Genomic DNA, 25,454 nt, shown 5'->3' on the forward strand with positions numbered 1-25,454 from the left:
CCTGTAATTAAATTATAAGAATAATACACAGATCCTGCTTACACAATTAAATTTATTAATTTCTGTGTGGCGCTTTAACTTGAGAAAATCCACCAATAAAGCTTTTGAAAACCGTTCATAAGAAAAAAAAATGATTCATTGAGGCATTTCATTTGTAAAATACTGTACATGTTAAAATCTTTGTCATTTGGATTGCTTTTCTCTTTAGCACAGGACTTCTTTTTTCTTTTCTTTCTTTCAGAAAGAAAGCTGACCAATACGCGGGGTCTGAAAGGCAAATTGTTTGTATTTATTATTATTATCTTTAAATACCCGCTTCTCTTTGAGCAGAATTCTAGCTTTGTATAGGCTAATGTTCCTATTGTTGAAAGCACAAATGTGTGTAATAAACAACTAGCACATTTATATTTTGCATTTTGTTTTCTTACTGTACCGAAAATGAACCGAACCGTGACCTCAAAACCGAGGTACGTACTGAACCGAGATTTTTGTGTACTGTTACACCCCTACTATCGATGGATAAACTTGTTTCGGTGAGCGGATTCGTAGCCCCTCGTTGACATGAAAAGAGACACATCCAAAGTTTCTCAACGCCTGCATGAAGCTTAACCCCACCAAGTATCTACCAGACTACAAACCCATCAGTAAAACCTTGCAGCACCAGAAGTCGTTTTAATGGTAAGAAATACTCATCATTGATTAGCAACAGCATAACACTGTTACTGTTATATGCAGGGGTGAAAGTGGCTAGAATTCCTTGCTGGAACTCCCCGACGTGAAGGTGGCCACAGAGCCAGAAATTTTATTTCATTATTTTATCTATTTATTTATTTATTTATTTATTTTCATTTTTGGGGGGTCGGGTCAAACCTCTTAACCTACTGAGATGCAAAGAAAACTGTTTTAGCACAGTTATTTCAATAACACACACAAAAACTGATTTTCATTCAAAATTGTATGTTTTCAGTGATTTGCAAAATAAAAGTAAACAAAAACAGCAATAACCCCAACCTCCATCTCCTAATTTTTATTTTCCCTCATTTCCTCACATACTAAATGCCAAATCTCAATTTTAACTACTTAAGAACATAGGATGTATATTAAAATTGAAGTAATGTAAATTGATGTAAACATTTACTTTTTTTTCCCCTTTTAATAAATATATAAGTAACATACATTCAGAAAAATAAGTACAAATGAATTATATCATGCAGAGTGAAATGGAATATATTTTGAAGATTGCGCAAACATTGACTTTTTTAAATCATAAGGAAATGAATAAGTAGCCTAACATAAATGAACAAATATAAGTCCAAAGTGCACATTTGATAGATAAGATGTTCTGAACCTCCCCATCAGAGCAAATAAAACTAATTATGATAAATAAGCCTCCTCAACCCTTTCGTTGCTCTTAAAGATTTGATCCATTTTATGTTGCATTGCCATTTTTTGTCACATCAGTTCAACAACCTTCTATTTTTTTTGCTGTTTCAGAAAACATGCACATTTGAACCAATCAGAGCTAACTATCTCTGCTGAGCACATGTCAGTATGTCAGCCAATTGAACGGATAAATGAGCCCAGGCGTTTTGCTTGCATTCGCACATTGACGTGACTCATCATTGTCAGACTCAGATAACTGCAGCAGCTGGGGAAACCTCCATGCCGTCCGTGGAATAAAATTAATAATAAATATTGGTGGAAACGGATTACGCTACACAAGCACTTTATTATGCTTGTTGTTAAAACCTGCATATGTAAATCTGATGTTGGTAGATTGTTCTCTTCTTGGAGATGAAATGCATGTGTGGTATCTTAGCATTTTTTTTTTTTTTTTACATAGTGTTTTGACAGTTGCTGTCATATTTTCGGAATCAAAGCACCGTGTACCGGAACAGCATTCCCGCTCTGAATCTTATACCGGAACTGCGTTCCTGACCGTTCTGGCCCACTTTCCCCTCTGATTATATGTTATAAGAATTCAGAGACTTATTGTACTTTAAAAGTGTTGAAATTACATATAATGCACACATTACTTGTATTTTTAGTTTTAAACATATTGCATGGCTCTCACGGAATTACATTTAAAAATATGTGGTGTTCATGACTCTCTCTTAGCCAAAAAGGTTCCCGACCCCTCATTTAGAGCACAGAGATGAAGAACATCCTACCACCGGACTGACCATAATACTGTATGTACAGTATTCTTCTCTCACAGTGTCAGTCAAAATCTATGAAGGCCGGTATTTATTCAGGTGTATTTATATAAATAGATGAGAGAAAAGGTCTGACTATTGTTGTTTGGTGTATGTTGCGAAATAACACTATTCTCCTAAGAGGCTTGGCGTGGTGTTCCAGGCTCCATAATTTGTCAGAATGTTTCATTCTCTTCATTTAAGTCTTTTATGAAAAAGGTCAGCTGATATGCTGCTGCTTTTTTCCCCTCCAAATGACTGCCACGTGGGTTCTTGTCATCCTTTAAGTGAAGAAGTGATTGATGGGGCTCCATTTGCACTTTCTTATATGCAATTATTCAACTCACAGGCACAATGGGCTCAACTGAAAGGATATCACTTCGCCCTGTGAGAACCTGTCTGGCAGGGCAGAGGGCATGCGCATCCTTAAAATGTCGCGAGTTCTCGGATACAGTGTGGCACTTCTGTGATGGGGGTTGGCTGGGCTGCGGCAAAGCCTGCCCCTGCCTTGGCGACTCGTCATTGTCGGGCCAGGCTGTCCTGCGACACGGAGGGCACACGGCGGCGGGTTGATCCTCCAGCTCTAGCTCCACCGCCACGCTCCGTCTCCTTCTGCACATTCTCAGAAGATGGCGTAACTCTTGGCGGAAGATGGGGTTGAGACAACAGTAAATAAAAGGATTATAGCAGGTGGAGCTCATGGCCAGCCAGTGAAAGCAGAAGTAAAGAACATTTGACGAGTGGATGGCCTCACTAGACAGAAGCACCACATAACAATTGAGTGGGAACCAGCAGATAGCAAAAACGGCCACCACGATCAGCAACATGGCCAGAGTGCGGCGTCGCTTCTTCCTCTGGTTGGCATGCTGAACTGTTGTGGCGTCGCCAATGGCCTTGTGGTGCCACAATCGGTGGGCCACAGTGGTGTAAGATGCTGTGATGATGACAAGGGGCAGCATATAAAGGAGGAAGAAGGTAAGGAGGTCAGTGTACTTCCAGTAGACGTCCGATGGCTCAGGGAAGTTTGGGACACACAGGCTGCGCTCCTTTTCCTGACTTGTGAGGAGAAAAGACAAAAAGCTTGAAATTAAAAACTGTTTTGTATTGAGCTTTAGTACAATTCTTGAATCATCAACATTTTCAAAACAGTGAATGCATGTCTCAAAACAGTTAGTACAAATAGCAACATGTCATATATCACTTGCAAAAGTCAGTCTTCTGCTAAAATAAAATCCTCAATTATTCTCTCAAAACTAAAAAATATCTCCGATAAAATGTAACTCCGCAGGACATCATAGATTGTAAAGCTTTTGAAGGTGCTTCTTAATACACGGCAGCTCTGTGCCGGGGCTACAACAGATTATTATTTACAGATAGTTTATTGTTATTCCAGACATGAAGCCAGTTGTGAGCCAATGTGAGCCATTCAGGCCTTAGAAAAAGACCACCCAAAAATCGCTTTTTATCATCAATGTTAACCCTGTCTACCGTAATTTTCGGACTCTAAGCCACTACTATTTTTACTTCATTTCTTTTAATCCTGCGGTTTATTTGTTGATTTATTTGGGTTAATAGGGAAAACTTTATTTGAAAGCGTCGTCAGAAGATCGTCAGAATTATGACATGACACTATCATGGGCATTACTGAATGCTTATGACAGATGTCTTTAAGTGTCATTCATTGCAGGATAACACTAAATGACATCTGTTATAAGCATTTATTAATGCTCATGACAGTTTCATAATTATGATTGTCTAATGACAGTCTTATGGCGCCACTGTCAAAGTGTTACCAAATACCATAAGTAGCAATTAATGAAACAACTGGAACAGTAACTGAAGAAATAATTAGCACAGAACATGAATTTTGATTGTTATTTACATCTGTAGTGCTGCAATACATGCTAGAAGGCATGTTGGACAACAACAGTGTTGACAGCAGGTGGCAGCAGAGGTTGACTGTCTCCCCCAAGGGAGCAGTGGAGCTTTGCAGTCGATTGGTTCAAAGCTTCATGGTGGTTCATTTGGTCTTATGATTGTCGTATGATGCCGCTGTCAAATAAAGTGTGACTGGTTAATATATTTTGGTGTAAATATCCCATAATACGGTGAGGACAGCTACGGTTTAGTCCAGTGCGGTTTATCAATAAACAAATGTCGTTTTCGTGTTGAATTTGGTGGGTGGCGGTTTATAGTCAGCTGCGCCTAATAGTGAGAAATTTACAGTATACGACCTGACAGTGGAACATTATTACAATGATGTTTGGGGAAAATCAGCCATCTAATCCCTGTTTTATGCCCCTTAATTTATTTGGATTTTTACCTAATTTGTTGGAATATAAATCGCACCTGAATATAAATTACACTAGCCCAAAGTAGCACAATGAGAGAGAGAGTAAGAGAGAAAAAAAACCTATGTTGCACCGGGATATAAGTCAAATTTTTTTTTTTTTTATTATTATTATGAATATTTTGTCAGATACCAAGAAAAACATTCTAATAATACAGGTAGTCCCCGAGTTACGAACGAGTTCCGTTCCTACGTTCGCGATGTAATCCAAATTTCCGTGTTAAGCTGGAATTAACCCTTTAAGTACACCTAAATTACCTCTAAATTTTAAAATAACTATCCAAAAACATGTATTATAGCTCAGTGTGCTGTCCTCCCCAAGACGTTGGAGCTAAGTCCTAGCTAGATAGCGAGCTAAGCTGTAATCTTTTCCCGAAACAAAACAAAACAAAAAAACGACTGGAGGCAAAATGGCGGACGAGACTCCGGCATAAAGTCGAAATACGTAAGTTGGGTGCGCCGTAACACGAGGACTACCTGTATAAGATAGATAACAGCAAGCTAAATTAGTCAACGTAACACATTAACAGTTATGCAGACAACAATAGCCTAAACCAGGGGTCTTCAAACCTGTCCTCAAGGCCCGCTATAGGTCCTGGTTTTTGTTCCAACTGATCCAGCACAGAAAGTTGAGCCAATGAGGTTTCTACTAAAACAAGCAGACTAGATTGTTGAAAATGTATCATCTTGTTTGGTTGGAATGAAATTCTGCACCCACAATGGGACTTTGTGGAATAGGTTGGAGATCCCTGGTCTAAACAAGACACTATAACTCAGGGGTGTCCAAACTGGTCCTCAAGGGCCGCTGTTGGTCCTGGTTTTTGTTCCTACCGATCGGGCACAGACTGTTTAACCAATGAGGTTTAGGGCTGGGCGATATGGCCTTAAGTACTTGTCATGGAAAATTGAGCAGATTTACCTCGATAAAGATAAATGACGATAAATTCGCCTAAGTGGACTGTTATATAGTTTGAAAATCTGAATCAATGCATGAAATGCTAACGAACAGTTTCTCGTTGTTTTATTTACCAGCTGTCAATTTCACATATTTAACAATTGGACATGCATTGTACACATTAAGTATATAAAAATATCTTGGAAACAAGCATTAAAGTATGAAGATTTATAGCAGCTTGTATGACTTGAACATTGTGCAACATTGTAAATATTGCTATGGCCACTGTCCAAAAGTTTTGTTTTAACACAAATGATTTACATCAAGAGGGTCTTGAACTTCAGATTACTCAAGAGAAGTGTTTACTTCAAGGTTTCAAGTTTTTTTTCTCAGAGCATTTACTGAAATACACGTACGCGCACATGCACACACCACAAACCCCCCTCCCCACCCCTCATACACATTGAGCTATACTATACTGCTCTAATGCCAATGAAACATTTAAGGTATTATGATGGCAGTAATGACACAGAATAAAGCAAGCACATACACAAAAATAGCTCTGGCCAATAAACGGTCATATTAGAGGCTACATTGTTGTATTATACTTAATGCTGAACAGAAATACAAAATAATGCGACATACTGATTGCTAGATGCAGTCCGTGCCCAATCCACTCATTAAGTTAAAGTTCAGCCACTTTGACAAGGTTAGCGCCGCTGTTGGTGGTGGTGACTTCTAGTCCAACGTCGAGAGCATTTGTTTCAGGGCCTGAGCGGTCATTTCACCCGTGTGGTTGTCCGAGAAATATAGGCTGTATCCAGCACCCGGGGTGCGCAGCTCCCACTTGTTGTCTATGAAATTACCATCAAACTCATGTTGGGCTCCATGGTTTGTCGCCCTTCTCGAATACAAAATATAACTGACTTTAATTTCTTTTTTGGCACCAACACCACACTATGTGAATCGACTAATGCTATACCCGAAATGCCTGTGGCCTGGCTACCGGTAGCTGTTTTACTATTATCCGACTCAATCACGTTCTGTAATTCACGTTCACTTGTAGCGTTAGCGTACCAGATGATAGCAACGGGCTTGTTTGTTTGATAGTCACGTGAGGTCACACGTAAGGACACTGGCTGTACTTAGCCAAACGACACATAAGTTAAAGCGGGCTGAAAAAAACGTAATTTTATCGTTTCATTGAAACACCAAATTTACCGACATGGTCAAAATTACGCCGGTCATCATGAAACATTTCTGTAACGGTACATTTTCGGTAAACCACCCGGCTCTAAGGAGGTTTCTGCTAAAACAAGCAGCACCTGACTACAATCAACTGATTACACTTGTAAGACACCAGGTTGGTACAAAGGTGTCGTCCTGTTTTGTTGGGCAAAAATCCTGCACCCACTGCGGCCCAATGTGGAATAGTTTGGGCACCCCTGCTCTAACTTGTTCACCAAACTCTTGATCTCACTCCAAATCACTACCAAATCCATTGAAGTCTTCATCTTAAGTATCACTTCTGAACAACTCTGTAAACTCTGGAAATAGAGAGCACACCTAGAGCACCCTTTTGCTGTCAGGAATGGAAAAAAAAAAAACACAGAAATGAATCACACCTGGGTATAAGAGGCAGGTTACAATAGCGACTCTGTGACACCAAGACGCAATGACTGTGTTAGGGAGTGGCATCGCGTTCATATTGTGTCGGCAAAGACAGAAGGCAAAGACGCAAAACTTGGAATCCTGCCTCCAAAGTGGAAGGATTCGATTGTTTGGGCTTGGGGGGAGGGGGGGAGGGGTTGGTGAATAGCGATAACGTCAGCACTCGCACACGTCACATTGGGCGTGCGTAGCGGTGCCACTAAACATTAAAAACAGCAAATGGCGGAACGTCGGCTTTAATTTACTGTTTTAATAATAATTTGAATTTAAATATGTTGAATGTTTCAATTTTTGTGCCTTTTGGAGCAAAAGAAAAATGCCATTGCTTGGAGTGGGGTGGCATATTGTCATCCGGGCTGACGAGGTTGTTGGGGTCAAAGTGCATCATTCACTGTCACCCTTAAATCTGCACTGCCCCCTAGGGCCTGGCATGAATACTACATCATTTTGTTGCGGAATTGTGACACTGGTCGAATGGAGACGGTCCCATATAGATGCAAACGTGAAATTTTTCGTCTTCTCAGAGAGTCACCATGTAAACGGCCCCTTAGTCACAGGACCAGCCAATTATTTAAAAAAGTGACTTATAGTCCAGAAAATGCGGTATGGTGAAACCAACCAGTGAATAAGAATAGGAGACATATCATGTTTGCATTTACATTGGTCTGTCTTGGTTCCGTCTCCATTCGAACAATGTCGCAATTCCGCGTGAAAATGATGTAGTATTCATGCCAGACCCTAGGGGCAGTGCAGTTTTACAAGGTGACAGCCAATGATGCACTTCCTTGAAAACAACCCCTCAGCCTGGAAGACAACAAACCCACCCACTCGAAACAATGACGTCCAAGCGTTTTTTCTTTTGCTTCAAAAGGCACAGAAATGCAAACATAAAATATTGATTTAAATTTATATGGCAGAAAACACTCAAAGTGACTTGAAGTTCCGAACTGAGACCCCCACTTTGGCCACATTTAAAAATTGTCCTATACGCATGTGTGGTACATCATTGGAGTGGTCGAGATTTTCTTTTTCAAATATTTACCATTTGATACGTTTTTTTTTTCCAAATTTTTATTTGTTTGGATCAATTATTTATCATCTAAAATATCGGGGAAAATGCAACAGTAACAAAAAAATACAATTAAGCGATAGTTATGAGGTAGATGTCCGTGACCTATTTACAGACACTATTTTTTTCATTGTGATGTAATTAAAAGTGTAAAATATGCGAGTGAATAATTTATAAAGCCATTTACAAAACTAGATATTAAACAACAATTAATGATTCTAAGCTGAAAAAAAGGTAGACATTTCTAATAATAAATACAATTACCTACATTCTTTTTATGGATGGGTTTAAACAAAACCGGTTGTGTGGTGTCTGTAAATGGGGTTCTCCAGGGTAAAACAGACAAATTAAAAATAGTTCGGGGGCTTAATGCACCATGAATATGCTATGGCTGCATTTAGGCATATTGTTCTATCAAACACAACAGCTCTTTTGGCTTAAAATACAGCAGTTTATTTTAAAGAGGGGTGCAAGAGCAGAAACGCCTTGTCAGACAAGGCTGAAAAAGCCGTTAATTACTGTTATATATGGCGGAAAAGAGACTTTTCCGCCATATATAACAGTAATTAAAGCCGACATTCCACCATGTTTGCTGTCTTGAATGCTTCGTCGCAGCAACTGCGCATGCCCAAAGTAACGTAAGCGAGTGCTGATGTCATCGACACTAGAGAAATCCCTGCAATCAAATCATTCCGCTTTGGAGGCCGTAATCAAGAGTTTTAGGCTTCGCCTTCCACTTTCGACGTTTCCATGTAAAGGTGAGGCCGTTCCGTAACACAATCATTGCGTTTTGGTGTCGCAGCGTCACCACATAAAAGGCTCTTGAGACTGCAGAGACAGAAGGCATGACCGAGTAAGGTGTCAATCAAGCAATTAAAGTGAAGTGGCGCTACATTCAAGTCTAGCCATATCCCTGAATTGCAGTCAGTCAATCATATCTCATTTGTACTATCTGTTAATAAGAAAATTAAATCTTGAGTTAATCTTTATATAGGTCATGGGATGTGCTCTCTTAGAAGAAGTGGGCAAAAAAATACCGACTTTTACATATTCTGGACAATCAGTTTTTTGTCATGGTGACCAAAATGTCAGATCCATGCTGTATTGTAGCCAAGTAAAAAAATGGTAAAGTGTAACCACACTTAGGTCTATGTGTCTTTGCCAGGGTATGTTTTTACCTGAACCTGAAAGTCAACAGTTTCTGGTAGATGGCATGTGGAAGGGAGAAGCAGCTGGCCATTATCCAGATGACAGCCACCCAGACACTGCCCTGAGTCGGCGACATGCGGGGTCTTAAAGGATGTAAGATCAACTGACGGGATTCACAGGCAGACAGATCAAGTCATTAAATGCATCTTATGCTGATTTTCTCATATATGAATCCTAAATTGATTAAATATACATTCTGCAGTGGCATATCACGACTTTCTCCTGCTGACTTCCTTTTAACAGTCAAGGGTTAGATGGCTCTCATCAGATTCTACATGTGATTAAGTTCTGGTCCAGAATTCACTTCAGATATAGAAAAGCAACCAAAACCAAAGACGTACAGCATTAGAACGGCCGTCCACCTTGCGCTGAAATTTAGAGCCGCTCAGAGGAGGCTTAACCAATTTGTTTGCATGGTCTGCCAAACAGGTGCAGAGATTCGTGACATGACATGAAAATCAAACCTTTTTATGCAGGAATGCAGGTGCATTGCCAACAAAAACGATATAGTCTGGCATGGATATTTTCCATGGTGTATAGGTTTGCTACATTTTGGAGGCATCCTGGCTAGTTGCAATTAAAAATACAATTTTACACACAATTAAACACTTTAAATTATATCTAATGCCTTAGACTTATTTGATGAACAGTAGAAATATTATTAGCACTAAATCTAAGTGTGTTCTGAAGGTACTTTTTCAGATTCCAAAAGATGAAAAAGACCATTAAAAAAAAAGTTTTTAAAAAAAATCATTGAGAAAGAGATTTTTCTGAAAATAATTATATTACAAAGTACTTTAAAGGTAGCAGCATTAACGGACCTAAGGCTGCTTAGTCTTTGATGAACAATCATCAATCTTAATTAAAATCTTAAAGGGAACCTCGGACTTAAATACTTGTAGGCTCTGAAAAGCCACAATTGTTCTCTTTTACAAAAATATGTTATTAGAAACACATATATTATTGCCATTGATTTAAAATCTATAATATTTAATACATGTTTTCACCTACGGAGATGCCAGGTTTTACATGTGCAATGCAGGCTGGGGGTGATGACGCGGTTTAACTGGACTGGGAGAATAGCTGTGCTAGCTAGCAAGTGAAGCTAGAATGACAACTGGCATGAGTTTGTCACATTCTGCTGCTGGTCAGATTGTTTTGTTACAGAGCTGGGGGATGCATTCCCAACGTCGTACCTGCATCCAATTCCAGCTCATCAGCAGTGTCTTTAAAGCGATCCAAGGCGGCTTGCCGAGATATTGATTTCGCTACTTTTTGGCGGTTTGTATATCCCTTCATTGCTGGTTGCATCTTTGCTTAGTTTTTTTCGTTTGTCTCCCTTTAGCCGCGGTTTTCCCTCAGTTGTTTTTTCTAAAATTGATCCCGACCTACTGTCACGGACACTTTTTGTGTCTCCCTTTTCGCGATTGCGTTTTTTTTTTTGAGTGGTCAATGAACCCTTTTATGCAATCCCTATGTTGTTATTGTCAGGTTGCTGTCTGAAGTGAGCCGCGTTTCCTAATTCGGTGGTCACTATTGCTTTATAAGGAAAATTATGAGTCCAACGTCACGTGGAAGTATAGTCCTGTGGTTTATGATCTCGTCTGTCGTACGGAAAACACAGGTTTGAATCCTGCTTGAGACCTTCATTTAATTGCTTTTGCTGCTCATTTTGTGAAATATCGACAGTGTTGTCCTGCTCATCACTTTTCTGCTCGGGTTCAAAATGGAAGGGCAGAACCGACAACATGTTTATGTAGCTAACGAGTGACACTGTGGAAGTACGGCAGCGCTGCCCAGCGATATCACCGCCTAGCATAAGCGGATTTTAAGGTGGGCCAGCCCTGCCCGGTGGCCGAAAAGTGTCATTGCATGTAATTGACATATATATATATATATGTATATATGTATATATATATATAAGTTGTAAAGCAACAAAAATGAATTAAATGACCAAAAAAACCATTTTATAATGGGTCGAAATTATTTTTCGATCACCTTAGACAGTCATTTGTTTTGCATATAATTTAATATAGATATATTAAAGCCCTTTAAGACAACGTTGTTGTGATCCAGGGCTATACAAATAAAATTGAATTGAATTATATTAGAAAAAAAAATATTTTATAGAAATATTTAACATAAAAAAAATTTTCTTTGATTGAAATTTTTTTTTTTTTTTTTTTTTTGATTGAAGTTTTTTGGGGGATTGAATGATGTAGACACAAATGTCCTAATCATAATATGACCCAAACACATTGCTTCAATCAAAGAAAACTTTTTCAATGAAAAATTAAGTGTTCAAATGCAAATTTTTTCACATTCAGAAACTTTTTTCTACGACTGAAATGTTTCTTTTTTTGATTGAAGTGATTTTTCTTTTTGAAAATCTGTTATTTTGAAGCAACTTATTTTTTGATTGAATATTAAAGAGAAAAATGTCCTGACCAAAATGTGGCCCAAACACAAATCAACATTACTTCAATCAAAAAGTTGCTTCAATCAAAAAAAAAAAAAATAAATAAATATTAAAGAAAAATAGCTTTCACATGTATTTTTTTTTTTTTTTTTAGTTTTTTGAGTTTCAAATGTATTTTTGCATTCAAGCATTCTTTTTTAATGAAGCGACTTTTTTTGGGTTGAAAATATATATTTTGATTGAAGCAACTTTTTTTTTTTTTTTTTTTTAATTGAAGCAACTTTTTTTTTAATTGAATAATAAAGACACAAATCTACCTCCATATGGCTCCGCCCAGGGGATATTAATTTTGACTGGGGTAACTACATTGGCACGACACCAGCGGGCGTACCAAATTCAATGGATGACGATTTTGGCGAAAAGTATTGCCAAAGCAGCCTGATTTAGAATTCCCCTCAAGAATGATGTGAAACAAAATACGCTCATTGTCAACTTATTATTATAAATATTCTTGTAAGTTAATTTTATTCCAGACACTATGTTTCGGGGTCATCAACATGTTGTGCCCCCCACTACTCCAAAAGTCAAACACCGCCCAGGCCGGCCAGAGTGCATTGCGTCGTCAACAAAAATGGCCACCAATTAGTTAAACAAATTTTTCAAATTTTATAAAAATAAAAACATTAAGAGGGGTTTGAATATCAAATTATTATAACATTTATCTTTTAACAACTGCAAGTCTTTCTGTCTGTGGCTCCCTTTAAGGTAAAGTATTACGCATAATTTGCATTATGTTGGATACATGACAATACTTTGATGTAACATTGTACTGGCTAAAGGTCTCAAACTGATTCCACAAAGGGTCACAGTGGGTACGTGTTTTCATCCCAACAGACTCAACAAGTTTAACCAATGAGGTTTCGACTGAACAAGCAGCACCTGACTGCATTCAACTGATTGCACTTATACGACCCTTACCCACACACACTGCTCTATTTCACATCTCCCGGAGCTCTATACATATGTGTGCTATGTACAATGTGGTCTTGTAATTGTTTTGGTCGGGCTGAACCTGTAATGGAATTTCGTTGCACTTGATTTAATGACAAGTAAAGATGATGTAATGACAAGTAAAGATTTGAATTTTGAATTGGTGAAATGGTGTCTTCTTGTTTGTCCTCCCTTTGTGGAATTGGTTTGAGGCCCCTTGGCTAAAGCCTACGAGATCAGCCTGTGCGCACCAACCTGTCGTCGGTCCATTGCAATTGCCGTGAGGGTGAGAGTGGACACGTGCAGAGAGCAATACTGTACAAATCGACTGATGTGACACATTGCTCTTCCAAACACCCATGTACTGTTCACAAAGCGTACCTGTGAAAGAGGGAGACATAGACACAACAACACACGCACACAACCGTACGCACGCCCAATCACCCCCACACACATTGATTCACTAGTAAATTTTCATTCGATCATGTGGATGTGAAGTACATTAAGCTAGGTTTAAACTATTCATGCCATGTTTGTCCAAAATGCGGCGTGGGATTTGGGCCATTGTTTTTCTTATAAGTGGCAATTAGGAAGCCTTTCAACAATAGCTAGATGTGTTGTCAACTGCATGGTGCTTGGGTGAATTCCTCCAAGGGCAGGGTATTTTAACCTCCCTGTGTTTGCATATCAGGTTGATCTACTGTGCATATAAAGCTTTTAACAAGAATATACACAATTAATATACATGCATTAATATACACAATTAAGTAATTCACTACTGTTGACAGTAGCAGACATCCAATCCATTTTAAAATTAACTGACTAAATTCAAATAAATATGTTACCTTTTTTTATTTCTAAAATCTATTGCCTATGATAGGAACAAACCTCCTGCCAAAATGGCCGCCACGTTGTCAAGTTGTCTACACTTGTTTACCTTTTTTCACAATTTTACCTGTGCACATTTTTTCTGGGTTTGATTTTTGCGATTATGAATGCATTTGCAAAGTGCATGTAAACAAACACTGTAATAAGACAACTTGCTGAATTTATACCTCATAGCTTACTTGAGATAGTAATAAACAGAAGAGCATGTAAATCATGAAAATCTCGGGGAGAAAGAGGAGACAACAACAAAAGTTTGACAAAAAAAGGTAATCCTAAACACTGAGAATATAGTACAGAAGTGAACAATAATTTTATATGGTTTCAATAAATTGCACCAGCCAAAAAATGCGCAATGAAGAGTTAAAAAACATACCGTAATTTTCGGACTATAAGCCGCTACTTTTTTCCTTCACTTTGAATCCTGTGGCTTATAGTCCAATGCGGCTTATTTGTTGATTTATTTTGGGTTAATAGGTAACACTTTATTTGACAGCGGCATCATAAGACCGTCATAATTGTGACATGACACTTTTTTGGGCATTACTAAAGGCTTATGATGGATATCATTAGGTGTCATTCGGCAAATTATGTCACTAACTCCGTTTATGTCCAGCAGGGAACTTTAACATCCATTCAAAAGTGAGCTATACTAAATTATATCTGTTATAAGCATTCATTAATGCTCATGACAGTCATTTCATAATTATGATTGTCTAATGGCAGTCTTATGGCACCACTGTCAAATAAAATGTTACCAAATACGGTAACTAGCGATTAATTAAACAACTGGAACAGTAACTGAAGAAATAATTAGCACAGAACATTAATTTGGATTGTTATTTACATCTGCAGCGTTGCAATGCATGCTAGCAGGCATGTTGGACAACAAGAGTGCTGACAGGAGGTGGCAGCAGAGGTTCACTGTCTCTCCCATGGGAGCAGTGATGGCCAAATGAAGCTTCTTGAAGCAATTAAGCTTTGCAGCTAATTGGTTCAAAGCTTCATGGTGGTTCATTTGGTCTTATGACAGTCCTATGATGCCGCTGTCAAATAAAGTGTTAGCGGTTAATATCTTTTGGTGTAAATATCCCATAATACAGTGAGGACAGCTGCGGCTTATAGTCCAGTGCGGCTTATTTATGAAGAAAATGTCGTTTTCGTGTTAAATTTGGTGGGTGGCGGCTTATAGTGAGGTGCGCTTTATAGTGTGAAAATTATGGGTCGCACCGGAGTATAAGTCACATTTTGAAATTCAATTTGAAATAAAAATAGACTAGAGAACATCAGGCTGAATAACTGTACAGTATGCTAACATTATACGGTGCATAAAAAACGAACTGAGAACGTGCCTGGTTAACGTAACATAAATAAGTTTCTTTCTGCTGCTCGATTACTGTTTTCGGCTGCATATTTCACTACTTGCAGCTCGTCATCTGTACAATATGATTTTTATTCCTTTGGTGCCATTTTGTTCGGCCCTTCTCAGCTGTTTTTATTTGTTGTTATAAGTCACTGCCAATGTTGAAACACAGGCCTTGAGCGCCCCCTTGAGGTTTCGTGTGAAAATAAGATAAGAAAATTATCGCGTTAAAGGGCGGAAATTAAATTTTTTAAATTAATCACGTTAAAATATTTGACGCAATTAACGCACATGCCCTGCTCAAACAGATTAAGATGACAGCACAGTGCCATGGCCACTTGTTACTTGTGTTTTTTGGTGTTTTGTCGCCCTCTGCTGGTGCTTGATGGCGACCGATTTTATGGGTTTAAGCACCATAAGCATTTTGTAATTATTGACATCAACAATGGCGAGCTACTAGTTTATTTTTTGATTGAAAATTTTACAGATTTTATTAAAACGAAAACATTAAGAGGGGTTTTAATATAAAATTTCTATAACTTGTACTAACATTTGTCTTTTAAGAACTAAAAGTCTTTCTATCCATGGATCGCTTTAACAGAATGTTAATGTTAATGCCATCTTGTTGATTTATTGTTATAATAAACAAATACAGTTCTTATGTACAGTATGTTGAATGTATATATCCGTCTTGTGTCATCTTTCCATTCCAACATTAATTTACAGAAAAATATGGCATATTTTATAGATGGTTTGAATTGCGATTAATTACGATTAATTAATTTTGAAGCTGTGATTAACTCGATTAAAAATTTTAACCGTTTGACAGCTCTAGAAATTATATAATGATGTGTTAATAATTTCGCACATGGAAGATGAATGAATTAATGAATAGGTCGCTCCTGAGCATAAATCACATCCCCTGCCAAACTACGAAAAAAAAACAACAACTGACCTATAGTCAGAAAAATACAATAATAATTTCAGTTTCAAATGATATTATTCATGTTATTATTTGTTCAAAAAAAAAAAAACAATTTCAGATTGTGTATTTCAAATTTAATTTTTGTTTCAGCTGTTTTGCAATTGAGATTGAAAATTAAATGATTCAAATTAAATTTCTGGTGGCACATATATTTCAGTGCATAAGCATGAAGCTTTACTTACCAAGCAATGCACTGTAAAATACAAACAAAGTAGCAGTACAGTTGACATAAGCGGGGCCTTATCAGTGTCTATAGTTTTAGCCTATTAACCAGTGATCCTCAACCACAAAGAAATTATCAATTATTTGTAAACGAGCGCAATCTGGCCAGTGCTTCCTGACTAATCCGAGTAAAAATTTGTGTATGTCACCCTCTAGTGTTTGACCGCTATTACTGGGGTGTTTGCACACTTCTTGCATCCCAGCGTCGGTCAGTGTAAACAGTAACGTTAGCTGCTATTGGATGCGAGCTGCTGTCGGCGACGTCTTTGGACTGCTAGTTTTTTATTTCAGGGAATAGGCCACCAGCTGAACCAGAAGAGGAGACGACAACCAAGTCCATTCTGCATAAATGTGGCTAAAAGCTAGCAAACGAGGCAACGAAAGCGAATGCACTCAGAGCATCATACCTCATGGCGAATCGTATTGCTAAATCCAAGAAACATTTCACGATTGGAGAAAAAATCATGACCAAGGATATCTCGTGACAATCGTGACCAAGGATATTTGGCAAGTTTGAAAAAAGTTAAAGTTAAAAAAGGTTGATTCAGCGTATGGTGGGTGACATTTTCCCTGCATTCAATGTTCATTTTTAGCCCAGTTGTGTTATTTTTAGGGGTGTCAAACGATTAAAATTTTTAATCGAGTGAATTACAGCTTAAAAATTAATTAATCGCAATTAATCGCAATTCAAACCATCTATAAAACATGCCATATTTTTCTGTATATTATTGTTGGAATGGAAAGATAAGACACAAAATGGATATATACATTCAACATACGGTACATAAGTACTAGTATTTCTTTATTATAACAATAAATCAACAAGATGGCATTACCATTATTAACATTCTGTTAAAGGGATCCATGGATAGAAAGCCTTGTAGTTCTTAAAAGATAAATGTTAGTACAAGTTATAGAAATTTTATATCAAAACCCCTCTTCATGTTTTCGTTTTAATAAAATTAGTAAAATTTTCAATCAAAAAATAAACTAGTAGCCCGCCATTGTTGATGTCAATAATTACTTTCACAATGCTCATGGGTGCTGAATCCTATAAAATCAGTCGCACCCAAGCGCTAGCAAAATGCGACAAAACTCCAAAAAACACAACCAGTACACCTTTCACTGTGCTGTCATTTTAATCTGTTTGAGCGGAGCATTTGTGCGTTAATTGCGTCATATATTTTAACGGGATTAATTTAAAAAATTAATTACCGCTCGTTAACGCGATGATTTTGACAGCCCTAGTTATTTTATATTTAATGTAATTTTCTGCCACACATTGCCGGTCCGTGAAAAAAATGCCCACATCACACTGGTCCGTGGTGCAAAAAAGGTTGAGAACCACTGCTATGAACTTTGCAGTTGAGTGAGATGATGTGGATGAAGAGAGGTTTGTTCAAATTCGAAAAATTACTTTAAAGTGCCTATGACAGCAAAAAGCATGTTTATTTTATATTTCACGCGATATTTTATGCTCCTGAATGAAATGGACCGCTTGGATGTGTGTGGAAGCGATCGATATATTTATTAAATTTTTTTAATCTCGCACCATGAAAATGAGTGACTTCCTGGATTGACAAAGAATGCGAATGTGACGTCAGTGGGCCAATCATCTTCAGTATACTGTAAGGGTGTGCCAATTATTAGATGCATCGCGATTCGGCATGTGACGATTCGATTATGATTCATAAATGTTTAAAAAAACGATGATTTCCCCTAATAACTTTATGGCAGCCGCTCGTAGCGGAACCAAATTCAAAAGACATCTCAAGACACACCTCTAACGGATGCACGCACGCATGCACAACGTTATGATAGATGCAGCTGGTTACTGAGCGAGAGATTTACTCCTTTTTTAAAAGACTAGAAAATAAATTTGTGTACGAGACAGGCGATCCGGTGGTCACACTTCTGTGCACAAATTATTTTTTAGAGCGAAAAGGGAAGGGAGATTGTTCGTTGCTCCTTGCCTTTGAGTTGTCCAGCAGTGGGTTCAAGTCGTGTTAATTGGAAAATGTCCCTAGTGTGTTGCTAAGTCCCATGTGCGTCTATCAGAGGTGAGTACATGAACTCTCTTTTACTGTTTAGCCTTTATTGTTGTTGTTTTTAGATGTTACTACTTAGCGCCGAGCACTATGCTAATTAGTGACTTCGCTAACATGTATTTCCATGTCAAGTTGTGCGTTGTTCGATGGTGTACAAAAGTAGAACGTTTAAAACCAGGATGAAGTACAACGGTAAAACTACAAACATGTGAAATATTACAGATATCTGTCAAAACAAATTATACAGTGGGGAAAATAAGTATTTAGTCAACCATTAATTGTGCAAGTTCTCCCACTTGAAAATATTAGAGAGGCCTGTAATTGTCAACATGGGTAAACCTCAACCATGAGAGACAGAATGTGGAAAAAAAAAAACAGAAAATCTCATTGTTTGATTTTTAAAGAATTTATTTGCAAATTATGGTGGAAAATAAGTATTTGGTCGATACCAAAAGTTCATCTCAATACTTTGTTATGTACCCTTTGTTGGCAATAACGGAGGCCAAACGTTTTCTGTAACTCTTCACAAGCTTTTCACACACTGTTGCTGGTATTTTGGCCCATTTCTCCATGCAGATCTCCTCTAGAGCAGTGATGTTTTGGGGCTGGGACTTTCAACTCCCTCCACAGATTTTCTATGGGGTTGAGATCTGGAGACTGGCTAGGCCACTCCAGGACCTTGAAATGCTTCTTACGAAGCCACTCCTTTGTTGCCCTGGCTGTGTGTTTGGGATCATTGTCATGCTGAAAGACCCAGCCACGTCTCATCTTGTATTGCCCTTGCTGATGGAAGGAGATTTTCACTCAAAATCTCTCGATATATGGCTCCATTCATTCTTTTCTTTACACAGAGCAGTCGTCCTGGTCCCTTTGGAGGAAAACAGCCCAAAGCATGATGTTTCCACCCCCATGCTTCACAGTGGATATGGTGTTCTTAGGATGGAATTCAGTATTCTTTCTCCACTAAACACGACAACCTATGTTTCTATCAAAAAGTTCTATTTTGGTTTCATCTTACCATAACAGATTTTCCCAGTCCTCTTCTGAATCATCCAAATGCTCTCTGGCGAACCACAGATGGGCCTGGACGTGTACTGCCTCAGCAGGGGGACACGTCTAGCAGTGCAGGATTTGAGTCCCTGACGGCGCATTGTGTTACTGATAGTAGCCTTTGTTACTGTGGTCCCAGCTCTCTGTAGGTCATTCACTAGGTCCCCCATGTGGTTCTGGGATTTTTGCTCACCGTTCTTGTTATCATTTTGACGCCACGGGGTGAGATCTTGCATGGAGCCCCAGATCGAGGGAGATTATCAGGGGTCTTGTATGTCTTCCATTTTCTAATAATTGCTCCCACAGTTGATTTCTTTACACCAAGCGTTTTACCTATTTCAGATTCAGTCTTCCCAGCCTGGTGCAGGTCTACAATTTTGTCTCTGGTGTCCTTCGACGGTTCTTTGGTCTTGGCCACAGTGGAGTTTGGAGTGTGACTGACTGAGATTGTGGACAGGTGTCTTTTATACCGATAATGAGTTAAAACAGGTGCCATTAATACAGGTAACGAGTGGAGCCTCGTTAGACCTCGTTAGAAGAAGTTAGACCGCTTTGAAAGCCAGAAATCTTGCTTGTTTGTAGGTGACCAAATACTTATTTTCCACTCTAATTTGGAAATAAATTCTTTAAAAATCAATTTGATTTTCTGTTTTTTTTCTCCCCACATTCTGTCTCTCGTGGTTGAGGTTTATCCATGTTGACAATCACAGGCCTCACTAATCTTTTCAAGTAGGAGAACTTGCACAAGTGTTGGTTGACTAAATACTTATTTGCCCCACTGTATTGGTTAAAAGAAGTCTTATTTAAAAAGACACTTTCTTTGTTTTGAGAAAATGCAGAATTCATTCCACCAATTTATAATTTTGTTATATTATTATAAATATATAAAGTAATTTAGTTGTATTGTTGAGAGCAATCTGCTGTTTGAAACATTTAATGTTTTTGCTAGGGCTGTCAAACGATTCAAATTTTTAATCGAGTTAATTACAGCTTAAAAATTAATTAATCGTAATTAATCGCAATTAATCGCAATTCAAACCATCTATAAAATATGCCATATTTTTCTGTAAATTATATATATATTCTGTAAAATAATTTGTTGGAATGGAAAGATAAGACACAAGATGGATATATACATTCAACATACGGTACATAAGGACTGTACTGGGCATTTCACTCTACTGTCATTTAAATCTGTCTATGCTGTCCTCACTCCGAAGCGTCTACTTTTTCCAAAGCTAGACAGCTAGTGAACGACGCCTTAATAATCAGACTTCTTTCTTTTTCATCTGATTTATTAATAAAATGGCCTCAAACCACTGTCCTCTTTAGACCGTAGTGAAACTACAAAAAAAAAGTACACAAGCATTGCATTAGCAACAACGTTACCTTAGCACGCTATACAGGTTCACTAAACATAAACAAAAAGCGTCTCATACAAAAAATAGAACATTTCGCTTACTAACATAATATGTACATTCTTTACAACAACCATACTTACGGACAAATCTTGTCCAAGGATCATATAAGCACAACATTACAACGTAGGCATCAGCCCGAGACGTCGTGCAGCCATATTGAACTGGCAAGAAAGCAATAAACCATGTCGCAAAGCGACCACAAGAGTTCGCTGTTAGACAGCACAAAAAACCTTGCTGTAAAACTTACCAAAAGGTAGAATACTGTCTGAGCGGGACATGTGCGTTAATTGCGTCAAATATTTTAACGTGATTAATTTAAAAAATTACTTACCGCGCGTTAACGCGATAATTTTGACAGCCCTAATTTTTGCATCTTATGAGAAAGAGCATTTCAAGGTCACCTGTGTGTTGTGTAGACATTTTGAGAAATAAGTACTGCTTTTAAAATGGTTAGTGTTTTTGCACTTTCTTGTACAAATTTTTGTTCCATGGGCATTTTTCCGTAGTTCCTATTGAATCATTAGGATATTTTAAATAAATAATGGACATACATTTTTTTGGCTATAATCGTGATCATCGTCAATACTGTAATCACCATTCAGTATTCGAATCCTAGCACCCTGAATCGTAATCGAATCGAATCGTGGGGTACCTAAGATGGCACACCCCTAGTATACAGCCAATGCTACAGTATGCAGAACGACTGCGGACTCAGCTGATTTTGCGGATTATTTTGCTTATTTTTTGCATCATGCCAGCCCAATGTGCTGCAGGCTTTTGTTGCTGCACCAGGGAGAGGCGTGTGAGCCTTTTTGGGTTTCAAAAAGTTCCTTTTCACGCAGGCTAATGGCCAAAACAAGTCCGACAACTGTGGGACCAATGAGGAAGTGAGTAAGCTACGTGTTTTTATATGGTGTCAAATACTGGTATCATGGCACATGTTTCAATAAGGAGGTGGCTTGCATTTTGTGGGTGACAATGCTCCCTGTCCACCGAGAAGGCCATTCAGCCAACAACCGGCAGCTTGTCACACATCATGGTCACTTCCACTCCCTCGTTCCTATTTGCGTGCCCGCCGAGAATGCGATTTCCACGAGCAGCCCCCCGCTCGAATGTCGGCAGCTTTGTCCACCAAGAATGGGTTATTTTCAGCGTTAATTCCCGTCAATGAGCACTGCCAGCCCGCCGTGGCCGCAGCAGAACGATGAGACGTAACTTGCTCGCCGCCGGGGGGTGTCCGATCGGTGAAAACAATCAACCCTGCCGCCTGTGCGACACGAGTCGGGGTAGTTTTGTGTGATTTTTCGTTTTTGAAAGGCGAGAATAAGACTTGGAAAAGGTGCTCGGTTCGGGTTAGCATGTCGGCTAGCTGTCACGCCTCCTGTTTTCTTTATGGTCTTTCCTTCGTCTCAGAAGCTGGGGCAGGTTACGGTCTTTCCTTTGTCTCAGAAGCTGGGGCAGGGAAATGACAAAAGCCAGACTAACTCCGGTGGCATAAAATACCGTTCGGGGGAGGAAGAAGTCGGCAGTTTTGACCATTATGCTGTAATATTGCCCTGTCATACTAAATAAATGCATTTTTAATATTTCATATTCCATTTAGCACAAGACTGTTATTTGTCATGACCATACCATTTATTTAGCAATTGGGGAGACATATTTAGATACAAATAATATCCTGTAAACACATTGGAGTAGAGAGATTGAAACAATTATGACATTTTGCTGCTCTATGTCGTATTTTATGAATCTTCCCCCTCAATGGGCTGAATTCTAAATCAGTTTAAATCGTGACCCTGCCAACGTCATCATCCAGCTCGGGACGCTAGAGCGCTATAGTGACAGGCGGGTCTAAACGGCAGATTAAAAGACTAATTTCTCGTCAGCTGCGCTTTGCCAAATTGTCGTATATAGTCGAATCGTCTTAAAATACAGTGCTGGCCAAAAGTACTGGCAGCCCTGCAATTCTGTTTTATAATGCTCAATTTCTCCAAGAAAATTGTTGCAATTACAAATGCTTTGGTCGTAATATCTTCATTTATTTTGCCAATCGCTTCCGGTATTAATCAATCAGTTTCTTACAATGCTCTCCAATGCTTCTCCAAACTGCCATTTTCAGATCTCTCCACAGGTGTTCTATGGGATTCAGGTCTGGACTCATTGCTGGCCAGTCTTAGAAGTCTCCAGTGCTTTCTCTCAAACCATTTTCTAGTGCTTTTTGAAGTGTGTTTTGGGACATTGTCCTGCTGGAAGACCCATGACCTCTGAGGGAGACCCAGTTTTCTCACACTAGGCCCTACATTATGCTGCAAAATTTGTTGGTAGTCTTCTAAATCCATAAAGCCACGCACATTGCCTAGCAGTCCTGTGCCAGAGGCAGCAAAGCAACCCCAAAACATCAGGGAACCTCCACCATGTTTGACTGTGGGGACCCTGTTCTTTTCTTTGAAGGCCTCGTTTTTTTTTCCTATAAACTTTATGTTCTTGCCTTTCCCCCAAAAGATCTAGTTTTGTCTCATCTGACCAGAGAACATTGTTCCAAAACGTTTTGGGCTTTCTCAGGTAAGTTTTGGCAAACTCCAGCCTGGCTTTTTTATGTTTTTGGGTCAGAAGTGGGGTCTTCCTGGGTATTCTACCATAGAGTCCCTTTTCATTCAGACGCCGACGTATAGTACGGGTTGACACTGTTGAACCCTCGGACTGCAGGACAGCATGAACTTGTTTGGATGTTAGTCGAGGTTCTTTATCCACCATCAGCACAATCTTTGAAATCTCTCGTCAACTTTTCTTTTCCGTCCACATCTAGGGAGGTTAGCCACAGTGCTATGGGCTTTACACTTATCGATGACACTGAACATGGTAGACACAGGAGCATTCAGGTCTTTGGAGATGGACCTGTAGCCTTGAGATTGCCCATGCTTCATCACAATTTTGCTTCCCAGACAGTTCTTTGGTTTTTTTCTTTTCTCCATGCTCAATGTGGTACACACAAGGACACAGGACCGAGGTTGAGTCAACTTTAATCCACTTTTACTGGCTCCAAGTGCCAGTTAGTTACTGCCACCAGTGCTGTTAATTACACAAATTAGAGAAGGATCACTTGATTTTTCAAAGAGTGGCAATACTTTTGTCCGGCCCATTTTTGGGCTTTTGTGTAAAATGATAATGATTTAATTTTTTCCCCCATTCTCTTTTGTGTTTTTTCATTGCAAGCAAAATAAATGAAGATATTACTACCAAAGCATTTGTAATTGATATCATTTTCTGGGAGAAATTGAGCATTATCCGACAGAATTGCAGGGGTGACAATACTTTGCTATTCAAGATTTTTTTATACACTTTCACAGGCACTTTTAATATGCTATAGCATACTAATGACATTTTCCACATTTTAAGGAAAGGTGTTATGAAGGTTGGAAGATTTGACATTTCGGAAGAGATCTAAATTCCAGAGTAATTACATGTGAAGTCATTCAGTTGTGTGCATGTGTGGGAGGGAGTGTGTGTGCTTGTTGTGTCATTTAGCGTAATTGCACTTTTTGAGACCAGTCTCTACACTTTTGACATAAAAAAAATGCAAATACAGTGCAGTTTTGTGATGCAAAAAATTGTGTTTTTCTGTGTGTGGGGTGGATTAGTATCATTTCAATTCATTTTCATGGGAAAATGTAAATGATCATTTCAATTAGAATTTGAATTACGAGTTTCGTCACACAGCAAATTTAACACGTAAGCACTTTTACATTTTCTTGACATTTTTTTGGGGTGGTGTTTTTTTTTCATGATGTGAAATTCATATCATGGCTCAATAAGGTTAGGAACAGAACGAAACAAACGTAAAAGTGTCACATTTTGGGTAAATGCAGATGTATCGAGTGCGCGCCTACCAGCGTAAAAGGCGTATTCAGTACAGTGATGAAAACATCGGCCACGGCCAGGTTCATGATGAACACGCTGGTGGCCGACTGGGAGCGCTTGTTTTTGAGAATCACGTGGCACACCATGGTATTTCCGAACAGGGAGATAACAATGATGACGGAGTAGGCAGCCACCAGCAGCACCTTGACGCTCGACTCCCCGCTGCGCTTCACGTAGCCATTGGCCAGGGAGCGCCAGTCCTCCAGCACGGCTTCGTTAAAGTCCAGCAGCAAATACGGCGAAGTCCTGTTCCCCAACTTCCCCGAAGTGTTTGCAGCAAGTTCCAAGTAAGAAAGCATCCCGCTCTCCTCCGCGGAGCTTCCGTTGACTTTGTTGAGTCCCGCTGCTGCAGTAGGGTTTGCGTCCACGCAGGACACAATCGCGGTTAAGCATATGCACCAAAACCTCATCGTGACCAAACAACTTCTAGCCCTTTGTTTTTGACTCCTCAAAGCGAGGAAAAATTTGTGCGCAGCCCTTCTCTCTAGTGAAGACGACGCAACAAGTTGCACTGCTTTTCATTACTGTAGCGCATACCCGCCCGCCCCGCATGCGCACGTTCGCTCTAGCCACAACATAGGGCATAAATGTGTATATTATATACAGTACATCACATGTGTATTGCATTCAATCTCGTTAGTTTTTCCCATATTGGATTAAACTATAAGACTTTGCGCAGTAACCACTTTTTATTAATAGTCATCAGGGGCGTCACTAGGTTTTAAGAACAGGTGGGCATAGGCGGAGTTTGACTTTTTGGGGGG

General features: G+C 39.0%; 1 protein-coding gene across 1 annotated transcript; it reads right to left on the minus strand.

The window, feature by feature from the left end:
• Positions 1-1,641: 1,641 nt before the first annotated feature.
• On the minus strand, positions 1,642-25,100 carry gpr83 (G protein-coupled receptor 83). Its single transcript, XM_057843437.1, has 5 exons — positions 24,660-25,100; positions 13,054-13,179; positions 9,359-9,492; positions 2,658-3,251; positions 1,642-2,594 (listed from the first exon to the last, which is right to left on the minus strand). Exons 1-5 carry the CDS (start codon positions 25,098-25,100, stop codon positions 2,534-2,536), a joined length of 1,356 nt encoding a protein of 451 aa, XP_057699420.1. The 3' UTR covers positions 1,642-2,533.
• Positions 25,101-25,454: the final 354 nt, after the last annotated feature.

Source organism: Corythoichthys intestinalis, chromosome 8 (assembly GCF_030265065.1).
Source record: "Corythoichthys intestinalis isolate RoL2023-P3 chromosome 8, ASM3026506v1, whole genome shotgun sequence".
Taxonomy (NCBI): Eukaryota; Metazoa; Chordata; class Actinopteri; order Syngnathiformes; family Syngnathidae; genus Corythoichthys; species Corythoichthys intestinalis.